The sequence below is a fragment of the Thyridium curvatum genome (genome assembly GCF_004353045.1).
Source record: "Thyridium curvatum strain D216 chromosome Unknown NODE_6_length_784332_cov_80.453264, whole genome shotgun sequence".
NCBI classification, from domain to species: Eukaryota; Fungi; Ascomycota; class Sordariomycetes; order Thyridiales; family Thyridiaceae; genus Thyridium; species Thyridium curvatum.
In genome coordinates, this window is record NW_022156761.1 from 525,304 (window position 1) to 542,840 (window position 17,537).

The following is a 17,537-nucleotide window of genomic DNA, read 5'->3' on the forward strand; positions in this document are numbered from 1 at the left end:
GAAATCAATATGCTTGGATGGAAGAGGATCGGGGGCCGACAATCTGGATCACCTTCGAAGAAAGGACAGGGATGCTGTCGCTCAAAAGGTATGAATTTATGAGGAGTCAAGAATGTTTCAAGGCAGGCCGTTCACACGGTCTTCCTTGATCAAGTCTGCAGCACGTTCTGCAACAGCGTAAACCGTCGACTGAATGTTGCCCAGCGGCTCTAATGGAACCACGCTGGCATCGACGATTCTCAAACCCTTGACCCCATACACGCGGAGCCTCTCATCCACCACGCCGCCCTGCTGCCTCGGCCGCATCCCACAGCTTCCAGTCGCATGCATCGCGGGCGTCTCGCGCTGCCTCACAACCTCCCTCGCCTTCTCTAGATCGTTCGCGATGATGTCGGGCATCCTCTTGCCGCCGTCCCGGATCAGGTCGGAAAACGGCTTGGTGGTGATAAGCTTCTCGACGAACATGACGCCCCGCGCCGCAATCTCCATGTCGATCGCCTCCGAGTTGTACCGCGGGTCCCAGGCGGGCTGGTCCTCAAGCCTGTCGGACGTGATGTGGACGCCGCCGCGCGAGAACGGGTGGGCAGGCAGCAGCATGATAGTCAGATAGTTCTCGGGGGCACTCTGGTTGTAGAATTCGCGGAACGAGGTGCGAGGCACGCTGACCTGCCCGGGGCCGAAAATGAAGTGAAGGACTGGGTTTTCCGGGTCTTCAAAGACACTGCGAAGGATCTCCTGCTCCTTTGAAGGAGCCGAGAGGTGCTGCTCAAAGAGGTTTTGGGTTGCGTGGGCATCCATGGCTCCGGATGCGTGCACGAGAGGGGTGAAGGCTTGGCTGGCTACCGTGCGTGCGAGCAAGCCGTCCCCGGCGCTCGTGAGCTCGGCAACAGCTGCTTGCAGTACGGCTGGATCGCGGAGGATGTCCAGAGATGTCGCCTTGTCTGAGGCTTCGAAGGAGAGCAAGATCATCGGATGGTCACGGATATGTTCGCCGACATTGGGATTGTCAACGTAGACATGAATGCCATGCTTCTCAAGCAAGGCTCTGTCTCCTACACCAGAAAGCTCGAGAATCTGCGGCGTGTGAAAGGCGCCTGCGGCCAGTATGACCTCTCGAGTGGCGCGGAATGTGACCTCAGTTCCAGTCGAGGTGCGAACCACGACACCATTTGCAGTGACGTTTTGGCTGGCTTCGCCCTTATTGATCACGACTCGAGTCACATCGCTCTCAGTCAGCACTATGAGGTTCGGCCTCTTTCTGACCTCTTCGCCGAGGTAGGCCAGCGCGGCATACGACCTCATGCCAGTTGCAGGGTCAACAGTCCTGCCCTCCTGAAAAGCACCGATTGTCGCTCCATTTCTGAGGTCACCCTTCATCTGCATGCCCATCCCAGCAAAGGTATCGATCCAGGCCGAGTTATCATCAGTACATCCCTTGCTGTATGATACCTTCACAGGCGCGTCGTCCTTCTTCGCTACAGATTCATCGTAGTATTGTCGTGCACGAGCCTTAGACTGCAGAGCTTCTGGAGGTGCAGACGTCACTGCAAACTTATGATAGTAGGGCGCAAGGGTATCCCAAGACCAGCCATTGTTGCCGAGTGCGCCCCAAGCATCGACAATAGCCCGACTCGGGTACATGGTCACCAAGCCGTTGATGCCCGAGCTTCCACCCAGCATGCGGCCCGCGGCCTGGATGATGGGTCGATTGTTGAGCGTCGCCTAAGAGGAGTGTTATCCTCTGTAAGTTCCTTGGATTATCTCGAACATGGCGATACGTACCTGAGGAGGCGAGACAAAGGTCCACCTGAGATCGGCATTGTCGAGCAGCTCAACTTCCATGCCCGGGGTCAAGACCTGAGGGTTGGCACTTTGATCTGTCCCAGACTCGATGACCAAGACACTGACGTCCTGGTCCTCACTCAAACGCGATGCAACGACTAAGCCGGAGGTCCCGCCCCCGACGATGATGTAGTCAAACGTCTGGCCATCATGTGGCAGATTGTCCGTCTTGTTCTCCGAGGCCATGATGGAGGCGTTCCTGGCAACAATGTGACCTGATACTCCGAATAGGACGGTGAAACTAACACAATAAAACCAAGACTGAGGTGTGCGACGCTTTTCATTGACCTACGTCACTTTTTACGTGATCCTGCCTATATCCGAAGCCTTCGGGTTATTCGAGGCACCTTTGCTTACGGGCCCCACCTGTGTAGTTTTCTTGTCCCGTTTGGTCCAAATACACGATCCGCCTGCAGACTTAAGCAGCCCATTGGGACCCTTCGTCCTATCTGCTACTACCCCAGCACAGACCCTTACTTGGTCTCGACATGCACAGGCTGACCACCCTTCTTGAGCGCCCCCTCCTCGTCGTCCGCCTTGGCCGCCGCCACGAGGGTGCTGGTGTCGAAAGTCTTGAACTTGCGCAGCGGCACGCCGTGGCGGAACATGAGCTCGATCTCCTCGAGGGTCCGGCCCTTGCACTCGGGCACGCAGAAGAAGATAAAGAAGAGGCTGACGAAGCACATGCCGCCAAAGATGAAGCCGATCTTGGCGTCGAGGCCGCCGTACTTGGGGTCGATGATGTAGGGGACCGAGAAGCCGACGACGAAGCTGTCATGAGCGCGTGTTTTGTCAGCATGACAGAAAGAAGAAATAAAATACTCCTACAGAGAAAAGAAGAGTCTGTTTATCAGGACTTACTTGGTTGCGACCTTGGTGATGAAGCCTACCCGGACGGTATGGTCGCGGAGCCTCGGTGTGGGAATCTCGGTGGACATAACGTAGATAAGAGTGGCTAAGCCGAGGGCGAAGGCGGCGGATGCTATCGCGAGCAAGGATACAATTCCTAGCTTGAGCTCCTTGGTAGGTGCAAAGCAGCCAAGGACACCCATGACCAAGTAGGCGACGGTCTGGATGGCCGTGCCTGTGTACAACAAGGGCCTGCAAGCGAGAGGAGGGAGATGGTAAGCTTCAGTGTTCCGACACGTGGAATAAACGGAAACTTACTTTCGACCGATTCGATCAGCTGAGAAGATGGCAATGACCGTCGTGAACATATCCACGCAGACGAGAATCACAGACATATTGTAGGGGCTGACTGTGTTGAGCGACTTGACCCAGATGGTGCCATATTGACTGGCAAACACTTGACCGGTAGCTGCGGGCACAGTCATTAGCGCGCATGCCCAAGACAAATGGCAAATGGTATAGAAGTTCAGTCAATTTTAACGTACCTTGCTGGAAGAAGTTGGCAAAGGCGACGAGCAGCGTACGCTTCAGGTTGCTGCCCTGGAAGATCTCGAGGAAGCGCGCCTTCTCCTGCGAGATCTCGATACCAATGCGCATCTGCTGGTACTGCTCCTCGATGTCCTGCTCAGAGAAGACACCCTGGCGAAACTTGCCGAGGTTCTCACGAGCCTCTTCCGACCGGCCCTTGGTCTGCAGCCAAACGGGGCTCTCGGGGATGAACCAGATACCGGACAGCGAGATCAGAGGGATCAAGTAGAAAAGACCGTACGGAATGCGGAACGCGGCCTGTCCGTCGATGGTGCTGGTACCCCTGCAGACAAGATTGATGACGAGGCCGCCGCTGAGCAAGGCAAGCTGGTAGGTGGATACGACGAATCCACGGATCTCGGTGGGGACGATCTCGGACTGGTAGACCGGGACGACGGAGAGCTCGATGCCGATGTAGACGTAGTTGAGGATGCGGGAGGCCATGATCTGCTCGCGGTGTTGCGAGGTGATGGCGATGGTCGCCGTGCAGAGGGCCCAGAGGCTCATGATGGTGATGCACCACCGGCGCCCGATGCGAGCGCTGATGAGGGAGCCGATGAAGACGCCTACAGAATTCAGTCGTCAATGCTTGTCTTTTGGTCATGGAGGACATAGACAGCCCCTTACCGGCAGCGAAGCCAATGTACTGCAGGCTGTTGAAGAGCGACAGCCACGATGGCTCGAGGTAGTAGCTGTGAGTCTTGGCATTGTACCACCCAAACTGCCTCTGGAAGGGATCCATGGCTTGTGTCGTTGCATAGCCTTGGTTGTCGAAGCCATAGTTGAAGGACGACAGCGCGATGAGCGTTGTCGCAAAGGCCAACTGCCTGTTGAAAAACTTTCGCTGGGGAAACGGATCGAAACCCATCTTGACGACAGCTCTGCTGGCCTTGACAAGGTGCTGGCTCGACTACAGGCGAATGGACTCAATCTAATGACCGAGGTCCTTGTATGAGCGAGGGAGAGACAACAGGCATTAAGTTAATCGTGATAGTTAGCTCTTGAGAGACCCTTTATGTTCGTTTGCGAGTCAGACAGGCCCCCCTCTCGCAATATCCTATTGCCGAATTTCTCGCGCTCCCCCAGCCTACTCAATACCCCATGGGCATGGGGAGCTAGCGGGTGTCGGGGAGGGTGCTAAGCATCTCGCGCCGCGTGCGTGAAGCAAGCCGCAGAGCTTGTTTTGTCGCATCCAAAGACATGAGCGGTGAAGTCCCCGACTCTCGGTAGTCGGTTCGGTACCTCATTCGGTTCAGCGTATCCACTTACGAAGCCAACACAGAGCTCGTCCAAGATCGAGACAGTGCTAGAGGACAATTTGTGGAGGGGGTTCCAGTGATGTTGGGGAATTTGAGGGGAACATCCTTGCCCTTGCCTGTGGGAGTCCATGATGGGATGGGGAGCTTGCTCTCCTCGTGCTCAGCTGAGTTGACGGCCTGGGAACAAAAGTACTTCCCGTCCAGCGTACTCATCAATTCGAGGCAGTGGGATAATCTGCATGGCTTTTAAGAATCAAGATATCCATTGTTAGCATTGAAGTATCACTTGATAGCCTTGCTCCAAACATTCTGACACCTGCTTGGGAGCTTGATCTTGAAATCGCTGGCTCATGGCCCGGTCGCGGCAGTCGGTCAGGCGTCACGACCTCCCCGAACTTGTGCATGATGGCTAGGACAATTTTTCACTAGTAGGGTTATTGGACTGTCGTTGGTATTGCGCGTATACATACGTCTCGAACATACAACGGCTGCTCTTCCTTACGAGGTAGGGGAGGGATAATTCCTTTACTCAAATGAATCATTTCAACTTTTAGATGATAACAATCAGCAGAATTTGTTCCCAATGGTTTGTCCTGAGACCCGGAGAAGTCAGAGCTCGCTCCTCACGAAGTCACCCTTTGCCGCTACCGTCGCAAAGTACAGCTCTGTCTCAGCACAAATGACCATACGCCCATCCCCGACAAACTGAAAGTTGGCCGCCGTCGTGCCGAGGAAGATCTTGCCAATGAGTTTTCCAGAGGGGTTCCAAACCTGAACCCCGTCGCCACAGCCAGCATACACGTTGCCGGCCGCATCGCAGTGAACACCTCCACGTCATCAATCAGCCCAACAACTCTTTTCCAGTGTTCATATGATGCGACTTACCGTCAGGAACACCTGCGTCGACAAATGCAAAAGTCTTGCGGTTATCCCATGTACCGTCTTTCAATACATCGAATTGGTAGCTACACGGAATTCATTAGTCAACGCCACACAATAACTACACGCGATATCATAACTCCACATACATAGACGCCGGGTCGGAGTAGTTGAACCCGAAAAAGCCATGGTTGATGCCAGTGTCGCTGACATAGGCACGCTTGCCGTCAGGCGAGAAGGTAACACCATTAGGCAAGGTGAAGCCGTCTGCCACGGCTGTTACCGCGCCAGTGCCTTGGTTGAACCTGTAAACCTGGTTTCGGATCCCTGGCGTTGGCCGGAAGTCCTGGAGGTAGCCATATAGTGTGTCAGTGAAGTACAGATCCTTATTGACAGGATGGACCACGGCGTCGTTGAGCGAGCTGAACTGGCGACCGAAGAAGTTGTTCAGGATGACTGTACAAGAGTCAGAACTTATAAGGCCACTTTTGCACCTCCGAGATTCGTGCTCACCCGTAGTGTTGTAGGGCGCGCGAGGGTTCATCAAAGTCAGAGCCGACGGAATGTCAGCGCCCTGGCCCTCGGCCGCGAAGACGATCTGACCTCTGTAGTTCGTCGCACCTTTGATATTGGGTCAGCGATTTTGATCACGTTGTTTCAATCTTACGTAGCATCTCTCACCATTGGGGTTGACAACCATTGGGTTCGAAGGGACGGTTGTAACCTTGACTTGACCTGATGCATTACGCTGGCTCGAGACTGCGGCTGCCTCGGAGATGTTGATCTTGAGGATGATGCTGGACTTGTTGAGGCCAGTACCCGCGGCAGGGGCGCCAGCATTTTGTACGAAGAAAGCTTCGTCTGTCGACTTGGACCTGCAGGCTGTGGTTAGTTCAAACCTGGGCCAAAACCCGTCGCACCGTTGGCTTACCAGACAACGGCTTCGTGGAAGATGGGATCCTTGTCGGTGCGCGCAATCAACGAGAGAGTTGGATTGTCTCCGAGGACAGCCCTGAACTCGTCATCGTAGATGTGGAAAGGCTTTTCCATCAGCGACTGCTTGGAAGTACCCGGAGGGATAAACGGCTGCAAGGTCATGTCTCAAATTAGATCGGGGCGCTTCTCTTGAGCTGCACTAGCATATGTCACGTCTTACAGTAGTGCCGTTGGCTACGGTCGGTGGCGGCACGGAGGAGAGCACGTTAAACGAGGTCTGGTTGATGACCTGCGCCTGGGACGGAGTCGCGATGGCCTTGGACTCCCCGAGGCCAAAGGCCCAAAAGATAGCAAGAAAGATCACCGACATGGCTGATGTATAGATGAAGACTGGCACGGCGAGATGTCTGAACAAGCTGGGTTCCTCGTACTTCTCGGGCCTAAAGCTCGTCCCCTTGGACTTGTCGGTCTCGTGCGGGGGAACGCCCATTATGAGGGCGATGCGCGGGACGCGAGACTGGCTGCGAAAGCAAACTCGACGTGCAGCGAGGCGGCCAAGGATCCAATCACAGAGCTTGATGCAACGGTAGCAGTATCCAATGCAAGCATGGTCCCAAACTTTGCATGCGAACAGTTCCCGCAGGATTTTGGCTTTCAAGTGCCGAGCTTCTGGGGGTAGATTGCCGTTCCCTTGGCGATCCTGTGAGTGTTTTTTGGTGGGATCTGCTTTTGGGCTCGGAACTAACTGTGTGTTTATTGGTTGGGCGGAGTTGGACGCACTAAGATGCGGAGTAGCGCTGGGGATGAGTGCAGGATTAGGTCACCGAGCAAGGTGCTCAATGTAGCATCAATTCGATCGTGAACAGGGCCTGCATGTCAGATGGAGGGAGTATGCAAGGGACCAGCGAGATCGGGAGCCTTAATATGACATGAGGCTTCTGCTGAAGAAGCAGTCCACCTCACTGCTGTCGATGCAACATTGAAGAGCTGGGCGCTGGATAAGCGACAAGCGATTTGCGGATCGGCACTCTCGTTCTGGTGGCCACTGACTTGGGTTTCTGTCGGGGCAAGCTCGGCCGAGTTCACCTGCGGCAAAATCATTGTCTTCGGGCAGGGTGGAGTCAGCACCCCGACCTCACATGAGAGTCTGATGTTCAAGCATTTCGCGCCGACAAGTGATCGGGAAACGACATCTAAGAACTCTTCAGGATGCACCAGACAGACTTGGAAATGCGCACTAGAAATTTGAACTACTGCAGCCGTCCATTCATTTCCCTGGCGGATATCTGCTCAGCTGGTTCTCGTGCCTGCCATGACGTTATCCGTGACGCACTGGCCTCCTTCCCAAATCAATGCTGGCCACTCGCCGCCACACTCGCCTTCCCGACGAGGAAAGCACGTGTGGCTGACGACATTCATTTAGCTGTTGCTCCCAGCAAGATATGTCCTTGATGTCTCCGTTCGCAAGGGTTGGAAAGCATTCTTGTACGGTTTTGACCTGTGCCGAATGAGTTGTGTGTAATTGAAAAGGCCATCATCACGGCTCTTTTGCTGTGGGCGCTACGCTGTGGACGCAGAGATCTTGACCCCTGAATTTACGGCGCGATGGCGCGTACTCTCATCCTATGCTTCATCCACGGTTTCAAGGTGTGCTACAGGCAAACATAGGAAAGAGACATGTGCTATCTGCTGACCCATGAGATTAGGGCGACGATGACACTTTTCATGAGTTTCCCGAGGTAAGATCTCAATTCCTCCGAGCGGAGACGCTCGTCGGCTAACTAGCCGACGATACAGGACCTCAAACGGTCAGTAGCAAAAGAGCTGCCAGACCATCGGGTCGAGTCTGTGGTCTATCCCAAGTATGAGACGAAAGGAGAGTTGGCAGAGGCCACTGCCCAGTTTCTAGAATGGTATGTCCTTCGGCCTTCTGTTCCACCGCGAGTCGAGCCAGCATTGCTGATCCAGCGTCAAGGCTCAAGGAGCGCGTGATGGATTCGAGGAAAGCTCATCTCCAGAACCCCTGGCCTCCCAATGACCGAGAGGTCGGAGTTATCCTGGTTGCACATTCAATGGGGTGAGATCACTTCGTCTCTTCTTGCCACCAGCTTTTCATGCTGACATTCACCCAGAGGCTTTGTGGCAGCCGACAGCTTGTTTCTCACCCTCAACGAACGTCACAACAGTGAGAATCCTACCGCGCCACTCTTCCCTTTGATCCAGGGCGTTCTTGCGTTTGACACCCCGTACAACGGCCTATCTCGATCCATGTTCGTCTACGGCGCCTTTTCCAACTACCAGAAGGTCAGCAGTGTCTTCAACGTCATGACGGCCTTGTCCGCCGGCCCGGCAGCACTGGGGAAACTAGCTTTTGGTCGAGGGAGCAAGAAGATGGCTGCCAGTGCCGCATCTGCTGGCGCGGCCGGCGCTCCAGCTTGGAAGGCTTGGCAACTGATTGCTGTCAAGACAGGCACCGTCGGTGCCATCGCAGCCGGGGGCGTGGCTGCCTACATCCACCGGAAGAAGATTATGGAAGGAATGCGCTCCGTGCGCAATCTCAACAAGCAGAGTGTCATTGAAGGTTATCAGTCGAGCGTCGACGCGCTCGGACAGGGTCTAGCTTACATCAACCGCGACAATGTCGGGCAGTCTTTTGCTTGGCTGTCTGCGCACTTCACCTTTGTCGGTTCATTGCTGAAACAGACCGAGCTGAATCGCCGCTTGGAGCGGATGACTTCCCTGCAGGGTATTGGCCTGCACGATTTCTATGCATCGTTGGGCGAGAACGGCTACTGGAGCGGCGGCTACTTCGTTCCGGAGCGCACATTCTGTGCTGTTCCCCAGGAGGACCAGCCGGCGTCCAAGCTCTTCGAGAGGCGGGTGTTGAAGAGCGTTCAGGACGAGATCCAGGCCCACATGAGCATGTTTGTGCCTGACAAGAATTTGGACTATGAAGAGATGACGGATGAGGCGGCCAAGTTGGCAGTCAAGTGGTTCACTGCCGACGATGAAGTGGTCGACGACCCAAAGTTTGCAAAAGAGGCAGTGGAACTCACGCCCGAGGAAGAGGCCATCAAGACGACCGAGGACGGCGTGGAGGTCGACACCGATAAGCTTCCAGAAGCGGAAGAGGCCGCCCAGGGTGCGGCAGATTCCCTGCCCGACGAATCGCCCATTGACATCGCGGCGGCCGCGTCGCTCGTGCCGCTGCCCGACGATGACGTGCCCATCGAGGAGTTGCCGGCCGACGAGCAGCAGAAGGCGACTTACATGCGCCACCTGTTCGGTGTCGCTCAGCAGGCCGGCACGGGCCTCAAGAGGATGTCTGAGTGGTCGTCGCAGCTGCCGGCCAAGATGCCCAAGCTCGATGGCATCTCGAAGCCTAGCATGCCGACGATGCCCACCCTACCCAGCATGCCTAAACCGTCCATGCCCGCGATGCCGGGAATGCCTAATATGCCTAGTTTCTTCTCACGAAAGCAACAGACATCTTCGTTGACAGATGAGTCGAATGAAGCGGGAGGCAAGGAGGATGGGCCGGCTGTGGACGAGATGAAGGAGGGTGCGGCTGAGGACTCTACACCAGCTACGTTGGGAGGGACGGGCACGCAGGATAAGGCCGAGGAGGCCACTAGGAAAGAATGATGGGCGTTGTGCGTCGTATTGAAGGTCTCGAGAATCATTAATAAATAAGTAGTGTTATGATTTATGTAGTTTTATGATTATTTCATTAGCCACCTTCCTGGTCGGAGACAATGATGTGGCGGGTAGCAACAATGGCGGCGGGACGTGACCACTCTGTCGCATGGGTCTGTCTTCCGTTGTCACAGTCCCTTGTAACTCAAAGCTATCTATTTATCCAGTTAAACATGATTATGGCCCCAGCTCTAGCCTGGGCCGCCTTGTGGCACGCTTCCACAGCGTTACCTGTCAACGCGTTTGGCACCTCTGATAGTGTAACTCAACAAGTTGTGACTCCTGCTCTTCTGTGATCCCACTCCTCTGGATGATGACGCGGATGTGCAGGCTCACCAAGTTGCTCTATTCTCACAGAACTGGTGAATCACGGCTCGTATGGTCTATAAAATATGCCGCTCTGCAAACTCTTGACCTCAAAGAACATCATCATCAACCGTTTCAAAATCACCATTACTCATTCTTAACCTCTCCCAAAGATCCAAGACTCTCGAAACCAGCCCAGCACTTCAACAACCATGTCTCAGAGAGAAACTGTATTCGGCCACCCTATATCAACCCCCAACCTCCTTGAGTAAGACTGACTAACGCGACTTTGTATTTCCACAGACCTTCTTCTCGGTCGAGCCAGCCCCCCTGCTCCTCGTGGCCTGGGCCAGCACCCTCCCCGCCGACGACTCTCCCCTCGTAGCCGCGCGGTACTGCTGCGAGTGCGACAAGATCTACAACTGCTGGGACGGCCCCTTCGTGCCGCACGGGGGCATGCCGAACGACGAGGCCCCTCACTGGCCCAATTTCGACTGCCCCAGCTACGTCAGCGACCAGGACCACTACTGCAAGCACAGGCCCCGCCGGGGCTGCGCGTGCAGCCTGCTCAATAGCGAGCAGGTCGACGTGGTCAAGATCGCGCCGCCCGGGGGTCCCCTCGGTGCGGCCGTGACGGCCACGGAGCGGGTCGACGAGGAGATCCGGAAGGCTCTGGCCCGGGAGGCTGCGGAGGCCGAGGGTGTTGCCGAGGAAGCCGCTGAGGAAGCCAAGGATGATGGCAAGGCTAGTGGCGAGGGTGCTGCCGAGGGTGAGGAGACCAAGAGCGAGCCCAAGAAGAGCGAGGTCCAGAGGACTGCCGAGGAGTGGATGGAGCTCAAGGGGGAGTTGCTTGAGTATCTCAGGCTCTGGGGAGCTTGAGTCTGGGGCTATAGCTGAGGAGACCGAAGTCTCGTGGTATCGAGTCCATTCTTTGCTCACAAAAGTAGCGTAGGTTTGACGGCTTGACATAGGCTTGGCCGATCCGTTTCTTGGGTGTTGCTGCCGTTTATTTTTTTCAGTCACTCGTTTCATCGATTTGAGTCGTTCAAATAGCAAACACAATTCCCGGTCTACAAGAAATGTAACAGTGATATCTGAACACTTGTGTACACTGCTCCTCTTGGGAGAGGCCATTGACTGCTCGGAGCTCGAGGCCTTGGGAGTTATAGTATCGGATCTGACGAAGAATCATGCCTTTAGGTTAACTATTAAGGTCATTCTCTTTGGAGGATGAATGAATGTCTATTACTCTTTCAAAATTTTGAAAGGAGGCTTGTCCGATTCGCTTGTGGTGGCCGACAAGTGTGGATATCATTACCTCATCTCCGGGACAATCTACCTACTCCGCAACCCTCACAACGACCTTCCCCTTAGATCGTTTGCTCCCTACTCGGTCCATCGCCTGTAGAAACGACATCGTCAGTTCTTCGTCCTTTTGTCTTTGACATCGGGTTCGCTCAGAGACTCACCTTGACAGCATCGTCCATACTGTACTCAGAATCAATCAAAATCTCCTTCAGCAGCCCGTCCTGCACCCACTTGGCCACCTCCCTCGCGTTGTCGCCCGAGGGACTGAGGGCGAGCATCTTGTACCGGCGCGGCACACCGCCGAGGAATCGCGGGAGGAACAGGCCGGCCATGATGCCGATGGCGTTGGCGGGATCGCCGGCGATGTTGATAAAGGCGCCTTCGGGCTTTAGATACGCTGGCGACCCGACGTAGATGTGATGGCTGCCGACGCAGTCGAAGATGAAGTCGAATTGGCGACTGCCGTACTCCTGCGCGAGGTGCTTTGGCAGTGGGTTGTGCGCCGTGTAGTCGACCATCTGTTCTGCTCATCAGTCCTTCCGATTCCACGTTTCCATCCTCGTAGGGAAGATCAAGAGTTCTCACCTCGGCAGCACCCAGCTTCTGCACCATCTCGTGGTTGCCCGCGGAGCACACGCCCACGACCTCGGCCCCCAGGTTGCTGGCGACCTGCACCAGCACCGAGCCCACGCCGCCGCTGGCCCCGATGACCATGACCCTCGCCCCGGGGCCCAGCCTGCCCCGACCGCCGGCCGCCTTGACCATGATGTGCGCCGTCTGCGACGCGACGCCGAACCCGCCGGCGGACCGCGCGCCGCCCCACCCCTCGGGCTGCGGGACGACCAGGGCGGCGGGGACGGTGACGTACTCGGCCAGCGACCCGGCGCCCCAGAACACGAGCGGCACGCTCAGCGCGCCGCAGACCTTGGCGCCCTTGCCCACGGGCGACCCGGCGGGCACGTCGGGCCCGGCGGCGACGACCTCGCCGGCGAAGTCGAGGCCCGTGGCGGCGCCCCACCGGTTCGGCAGCCAGGACGGGATGACCTTGAGGTAGGCGTGGTCGGCCGGGTTGAGGGCGGCGTGGGTGACGCGCACGAGGACCTCGGCGCGGCGGGGCGGGCGCGGCGCGGAGACGGTGCGCAGGGAGAGGGCCTTGGCGGGAGCGCCGTTGTGGGCGATGACCCAGGCCTTCATGGGGAGGTCCATGATCTCTGGGAGCGGAAGAGGTGGCACGTCTTGTTTTTGGGTCGCGTGGGTGTGGTGATGATGATCTCCGAAGGCCCTTTGGTTTCTGTGGGTGAACTGTGGTTTGATGCTTTGAGGCGAATGCGATGTCGTTGATGGCTATCTTGAAGCCCCCTTTGCGGCTTGTGTTTCAGATAAATGTATTATCGTGGGTGGTTTTATACGCTCGTGAATGCTTAGTCAGGGGCTGCGTAACGGTAATGGCAATAACGCGCAAACGTGTTCGTGATGGTGACCATTGGGCGCGCTAATCATTACGAGAGTGGAACCGGCCAACTGCTTTCTGGCGAGGGTGCTGTGTTCTCGCCATCACATTGGCCCAAGAGCAGCATATTCAAGTTGTTATTGAAAAGGGTTTCAATCCATATATACACATGTCTTTCCAGATGCCTGTTCCATCAGCCTCATGTTCAGTTTGATTGACGAGACCAGATGTCTGACGGGTATTTCTACAGCATCTCTAGGCTCAATCAAGTCTATTGAGATTGTACTCAGGTAGTGCTGGCGGTTCTGTATGCTGGCAGCGAAATAACCAAAAGATGGGATTCCCGAGTCGTTTGAGTTAGGTCATTGATCGAAATCTCGTTCGTGTCTACGTATCATGGTAGCTCTGATCTGTTTGATTTTAAAGCTATAAATGGTTGACTAGAAGGCAGTGGGTCGGGTTAAAGTAGTTGAAGCAGGGCCAGAATAATCCAATCCCAAGTCCAAAGGAAAGCCTGCTGTCACATGTTGTGTCCATTCAATACAGTATCGGTCAAGTCAACGTTGCATGACGGAGTAACTAGAGTTGTCATGGCCGGGACTGCTCCGTAAGAAGTCGATCCGATGCACGACATCACACAGGTGGCAAAACCACTTGTGCTTCTCCTTATCACACTATCTTAGCGGCTGAAGCAACTGCCGAGGCAGCTCAGGCAGGCCTGGAGCGCTAGGCAGGGGCTCACTGAAGGGCACCGCCAGCTACGTACGGAGTACCTTACAAGTAGGTAGGCAGCCCCAGTACCCGGGTGAGCCATCAAACCTCGTCCGGCCAGTGGAAACGCGACGGGTCGAGCAGCCGACAATCTGAAAGACTTGGAAAACACCAAGGACCAATGATCACGGATATTACCCGGGCCTCCCTCGAGTTTGGCATTTGATCGTAAGACTAGAGGCCCACAGGTGGCGGCCCCGCGGGTGAGATTCTCGGCCCTCCTGCCTTCTGAGTGGGCTCGGTAGGCAGCAGAGTGCCTAGATTAGCGCTAAACACGCTAGAAACCCATCTGAACTTTTTTTTCGTCCACCGGGATCCGTCGGCTGACGCTGGCGCATGCGCGGAAGCCAGATCCCATCCAGGCCAACCACGTCCCAAACAGGCCGACGCGCTGAAACCGATCAGGCAGGCCGGCAAAAGCTCGCTACGACTCCAAGAAGCCAAAGCATCCAGATCCAGCAATTTGGCCGAGTGAGACAGCCCGACACACGCAAACACACACACACACACACACACACAAGTGACTGAGGATTGATTGATCAGGGCGGGTGAGGAGAAACAGACAAGGAATAAAAAGAACTTCATCACATGGGACATATTTCTACCTACTGAACAGCACTCACTCACCCGGCGACGACGACACACCCTTTTGTCCATCTCGGCATTCGTCCGGTCTGTGTGTGGAGAGCGCGATCAAGTGATCAACATACAACACCCACGAGCACCAGTCACTCACTCACTCACTCGCTCGCTCGCACACACACCCGTGCGCGCACGCAAAAACCAAGGTTGAAGGTTCACACTCTCTGAACCTCCCTTACCTATCTTACGGGGTGGTATACGCTGTTCTCTGCCGCCGCCCACTCACACCCGCCTTCAACCAACCCGCTCATCCTTCCCATCTGCATCGCCAAACCTCCTGCACTGCACCCCAAAATCGCAGGACGCCAAAGGCCCAAATCTACCACAAACACAGAGACACACGCGCGCACACACTCACAACCAAACATGGCTCCCGCGTCATTATCCCCCTCCCCAGAGCCCGACGTGCCCATGGGCCTGCCCGTCATCGACCTGGACCTCTTCCTCAAGGCCCGCGACGGCCAGAGCGACGCGGACGCCCACGCCGCCGCGCAGGCAGAGTGCGCCCGCGCCGCCAACGCCCTCGTCACCTACGGCGCCCTCGTCCTGCACGACAGCCGCGTCTCCGAGGCCGACAACTCGTCCTTCCTCGACCTCATGGAGGAGTACTTTGCCCAGCCCGACGACGCCCTGCGCCAGGACGAGCGGCCCGAGCTGTCCTACCAGGTCGGCATCACGCTCGACAACACCGAGAAGCCCAAGTGCGCCGTCGACGAGCCCTGCCTGCGCGTCATCGAGCGCCTCGCCCCCTCGGAGCGGCCCCAGGACGTCTCCGCCCACCAGCCCGACCCCAAGTGCCGCTTCTTCTGGCGCGTCGTCGAGGACCCGCCCTACGAGAGCGAGTTCCCCGGTCTCAACGCCGCCAACGTGACCCCCGCCGCCCCGGGCATCAAGGAGAAGTGGAAGCCGACTATGGACCAGTGGGGCGCCTCGATGAAGACTGCGTGAGTACATCTGCTCGTCTCTTATCCGACGTCTGGACGATGAACTGACAATGGGGCGGCGGGTTGCGTGTAATAGTGTAACGGATCTAGCAGAGATGGCTGCCCTGGGCATGGGGTTACCGGGCGGCACGTTCAAAGATGCAGGGGCTTACGGGTATGTGTTGCGACGTGTCTCTGTCCCGGGACGCTCTCTCTCTCTCTCCCACAATGCTGACCGAGCGAGTATAGACCGCACCTCCTCGCCCCCACGGCCTCGGACCTGAGGAAATACGGCGAAAAGGACACCATCCTCGCCGGCTTCCACACCGACCTCAACTTCCTCACCATCCACGGCCGCTCGCGGTATCCAGGCCTGCACATCGTACGTGAGCCCCCCTTCGCATGGCATCCATCCATCCATCCCCCCTTTCATCCACTCACTCACCACCACTCACCCACCACACCATCCTTGCTAACCGACTTTTACCGCCAACAAAGTGGGCCCGCAACACGGGCAAGCGCATCGCCGTCGTCATCCCCGAGGGCAACTACCTCCTCGTCCAGGCCGGCAAGCAGATGGAGCACCTGACGGGCGGCCTCGTCAAGGCCGGCTACCACGAGGTCGTGGTCACGCAGCGCACCCTCGACGTCATGGCCCGCCGCGCCGCCCGCCAGCCCGACCGCCCGCAGATCCGCATCTCGAGCACCTTCTTCTGGCACCTGTCGTCCGACTACGACCTCAGGCCCATCCCCCAGCTCGCCGACCGCGCCCGCGCCGTGCGCCTCGAGCAGATGAACCTCGGTAAAGACGAGGGGGACGAGGTCGAGTACCCGCCCATGAAGGTGGGGCATCAGGTTGAGGCGTGAGTATCTGTCCTGTCTTGTTTTCGATTTGAGAACCTTTTATTTTTTTTTAAGTAAAGATTGCTGACTTTCTGTTGGGTTTCATTAGTGAGTTGAAGCATATCGAGTTGATGACTTGAAGAGGGGTGGTTATGTGAGTGAGTGAGCCGGAGGAAGCTATGAGAATCTTGCTCTCATTATAGAATCAGAAGTTGGATAAGAGACCAAGTGATAGCTGGAGAAGAGACATCAGGACGTACCATACATAGCATTGCATACGATTGCGACGGGGGGGGGGGGGGGGGGGGGGGGGGGTGGGGAGGGGGCCTATCAAGCAATGGAAGACTTTAAGGTTTGTCTGCACAGCATTTCACATCGGTAGACGTATAGCTAGTTACAGAAGCATGTTCATTTTTCTCTTCAGGTAGCGCGATAGAACATGGATTATATGAGCTAGTGAACACATTCCCTTTGAGTACTAGGATCAGGTCGGTCAGCTTGGTGACATTCGGGGTATCTTGTGCCACTGACACATCAGCCAGATCAGTGGGCCGACCTTTGGGTAGCTCACGTCTGGTCTGGCCGCCTGAAGATATACTTGTATGTGCAAAACTGCAAATGAAAGTACATATGCAAGCATCCTTTTGAAACAATAGTCTTCTAGAAGCTCGCGCGCGCCGTTAGCCGGGGGGGCCTAGCTCTTCCCGCGATGTCCCGAAAATCCGGGGTAACCCATGATGCGCAGTCAACGCAGAACGAGAATGAAACGGCAGCAAGCGCGAATAAAAACAAGGTGCATCAATACCTATTCACACAAGCAAGCAAGAGCCAGGACCCCGGTCCATGCTGCTGACCCCTCGCCCATTACAAAATCGCAATTAGACGAGACGAACATGCGATTTCGGGAGGGCCTGTGGGGAATCTTGGGCGAACGAGGTGGACTGATGGCGAGAATGGGCTGATCGGTGCGGGCCGGGGTGCGACTAAATCAGCTGTGAGGCTGAGGCGGCGCCGCGCAAAGACAGCGTGGGCGCCCGAGACCGAGTCTCAGACCACTGCTCCTGAAGCTGGCAAGCCACAGAGCGTGCATCTTTTGGTCATCCTGTTTAAATAGGCGCGTGTGCCCGCGTCTTCTTCATCGGCCTTGGGTGTGTTTTGGAGCATTTATTCGGACGTCGCGACACTTGTATCTTGAAGCTTTCACTGCGATTACTTGTCATCAGTAACGACATTACAAGCAGGGGT

General features: G+C 56.2%; 5 protein-coding genes across 5 annotated transcripts; 3 read left to right on the forward strand and 2 right to left on the reverse strand.

Annotated features, from left to right (window-relative positions):
- Positions 1-117: 117 nt before the first annotated feature.
- On the reverse strand, positions 118-6,843 carry E0L32_001639 (uncharacterized protein; the record flags this gene model as incomplete). Its single annotated transcript, XM_031135740.1, has 15 exons — positions 118-1,722; positions 1,783-2,083; positions 2,320-2,613; positions 2,704-2,943; positions 3,010-3,160; positions 3,237-3,845; positions 3,907-4,184; positions 4,549-4,715; positions 5,166-5,365; positions 5,424-5,503; positions 5,567-5,873; positions 5,931-6,038; positions 6,099-6,292; positions 6,349-6,503; positions 6,574-6,843. The coding sequence occupies 15 exons, from the start codon at positions 6,841-6,843 to the stop codon at positions 118-120; spliced, it is 4,959 nt and encodes a 1,652-aa protein (XP_030990890.1).
- Positions 6,844-7,958: 1,115 nt separating this feature from the next.
- E0L32_001640 (uncharacterized protein) lies at positions 7,959-9,998 on the forward strand (the record flags this gene model as incomplete). The annotated part of the gene is made up of 5 exons (XM_031135741.1): positions 7,959-8,000; positions 8,060-8,092; positions 8,151-8,266; positions 8,329-8,430; positions 8,486-9,998. 5 exons carry the CDS (start codon positions 7,959-7,961, stop codon positions 9,996-9,998), a joined length of 1,806 nt encoding a protein of 601 aa, XP_030990891.1.
- A 224-nt stretch (positions 9,999-10,222) lies between these two features.
- E0L32_001641 (uncharacterized protein) lies at positions 10,223-11,234 on the forward strand (the record flags this gene model as incomplete). The annotated part of the gene is made up of 2 exons (XM_031135742.1): positions 10,223-10,309; positions 10,659-11,234. The coding sequence occupies 2 exons, from the start codon at positions 10,223-10,225 to the stop codon at positions 11,232-11,234; spliced, it is 663 nt and encodes a 220-aa protein (XP_030990892.1).
- Positions 11,235-11,812: 578 nt separating this feature from the next.
- On the reverse strand, positions 11,813-12,869 carry E0L32_001642 (uncharacterized protein; the record flags this gene model as incomplete). The annotated part of the gene is made up of 2 exons (XM_031135743.1): positions 11,813-12,181; positions 12,249-12,869. 2 exons carry the CDS (start codon positions 12,867-12,869, stop codon positions 11,813-11,815), a joined length of 990 nt encoding a protein of 329 aa, XP_030990893.1.
- Positions 12,870-14,892: 2,023 nt separating this feature from the next.
- E0L32_001643 (uncharacterized protein) lies at positions 14,893-16,316 on the forward strand (the record flags this gene model as incomplete). The annotated part of the gene is made up of 4 exons (XM_031135745.1): positions 14,893-15,470; positions 15,547-15,624; positions 15,699-15,831; positions 15,948-16,316. The coding sequence occupies 4 exons, from the start codon at positions 14,893-14,895 to the stop codon at positions 16,314-16,316; spliced, it is 1,158 nt and encodes a 385-aa protein (XP_030990894.1).
- Positions 16,317-17,537: the final 1,221 nt, after the last annotated feature.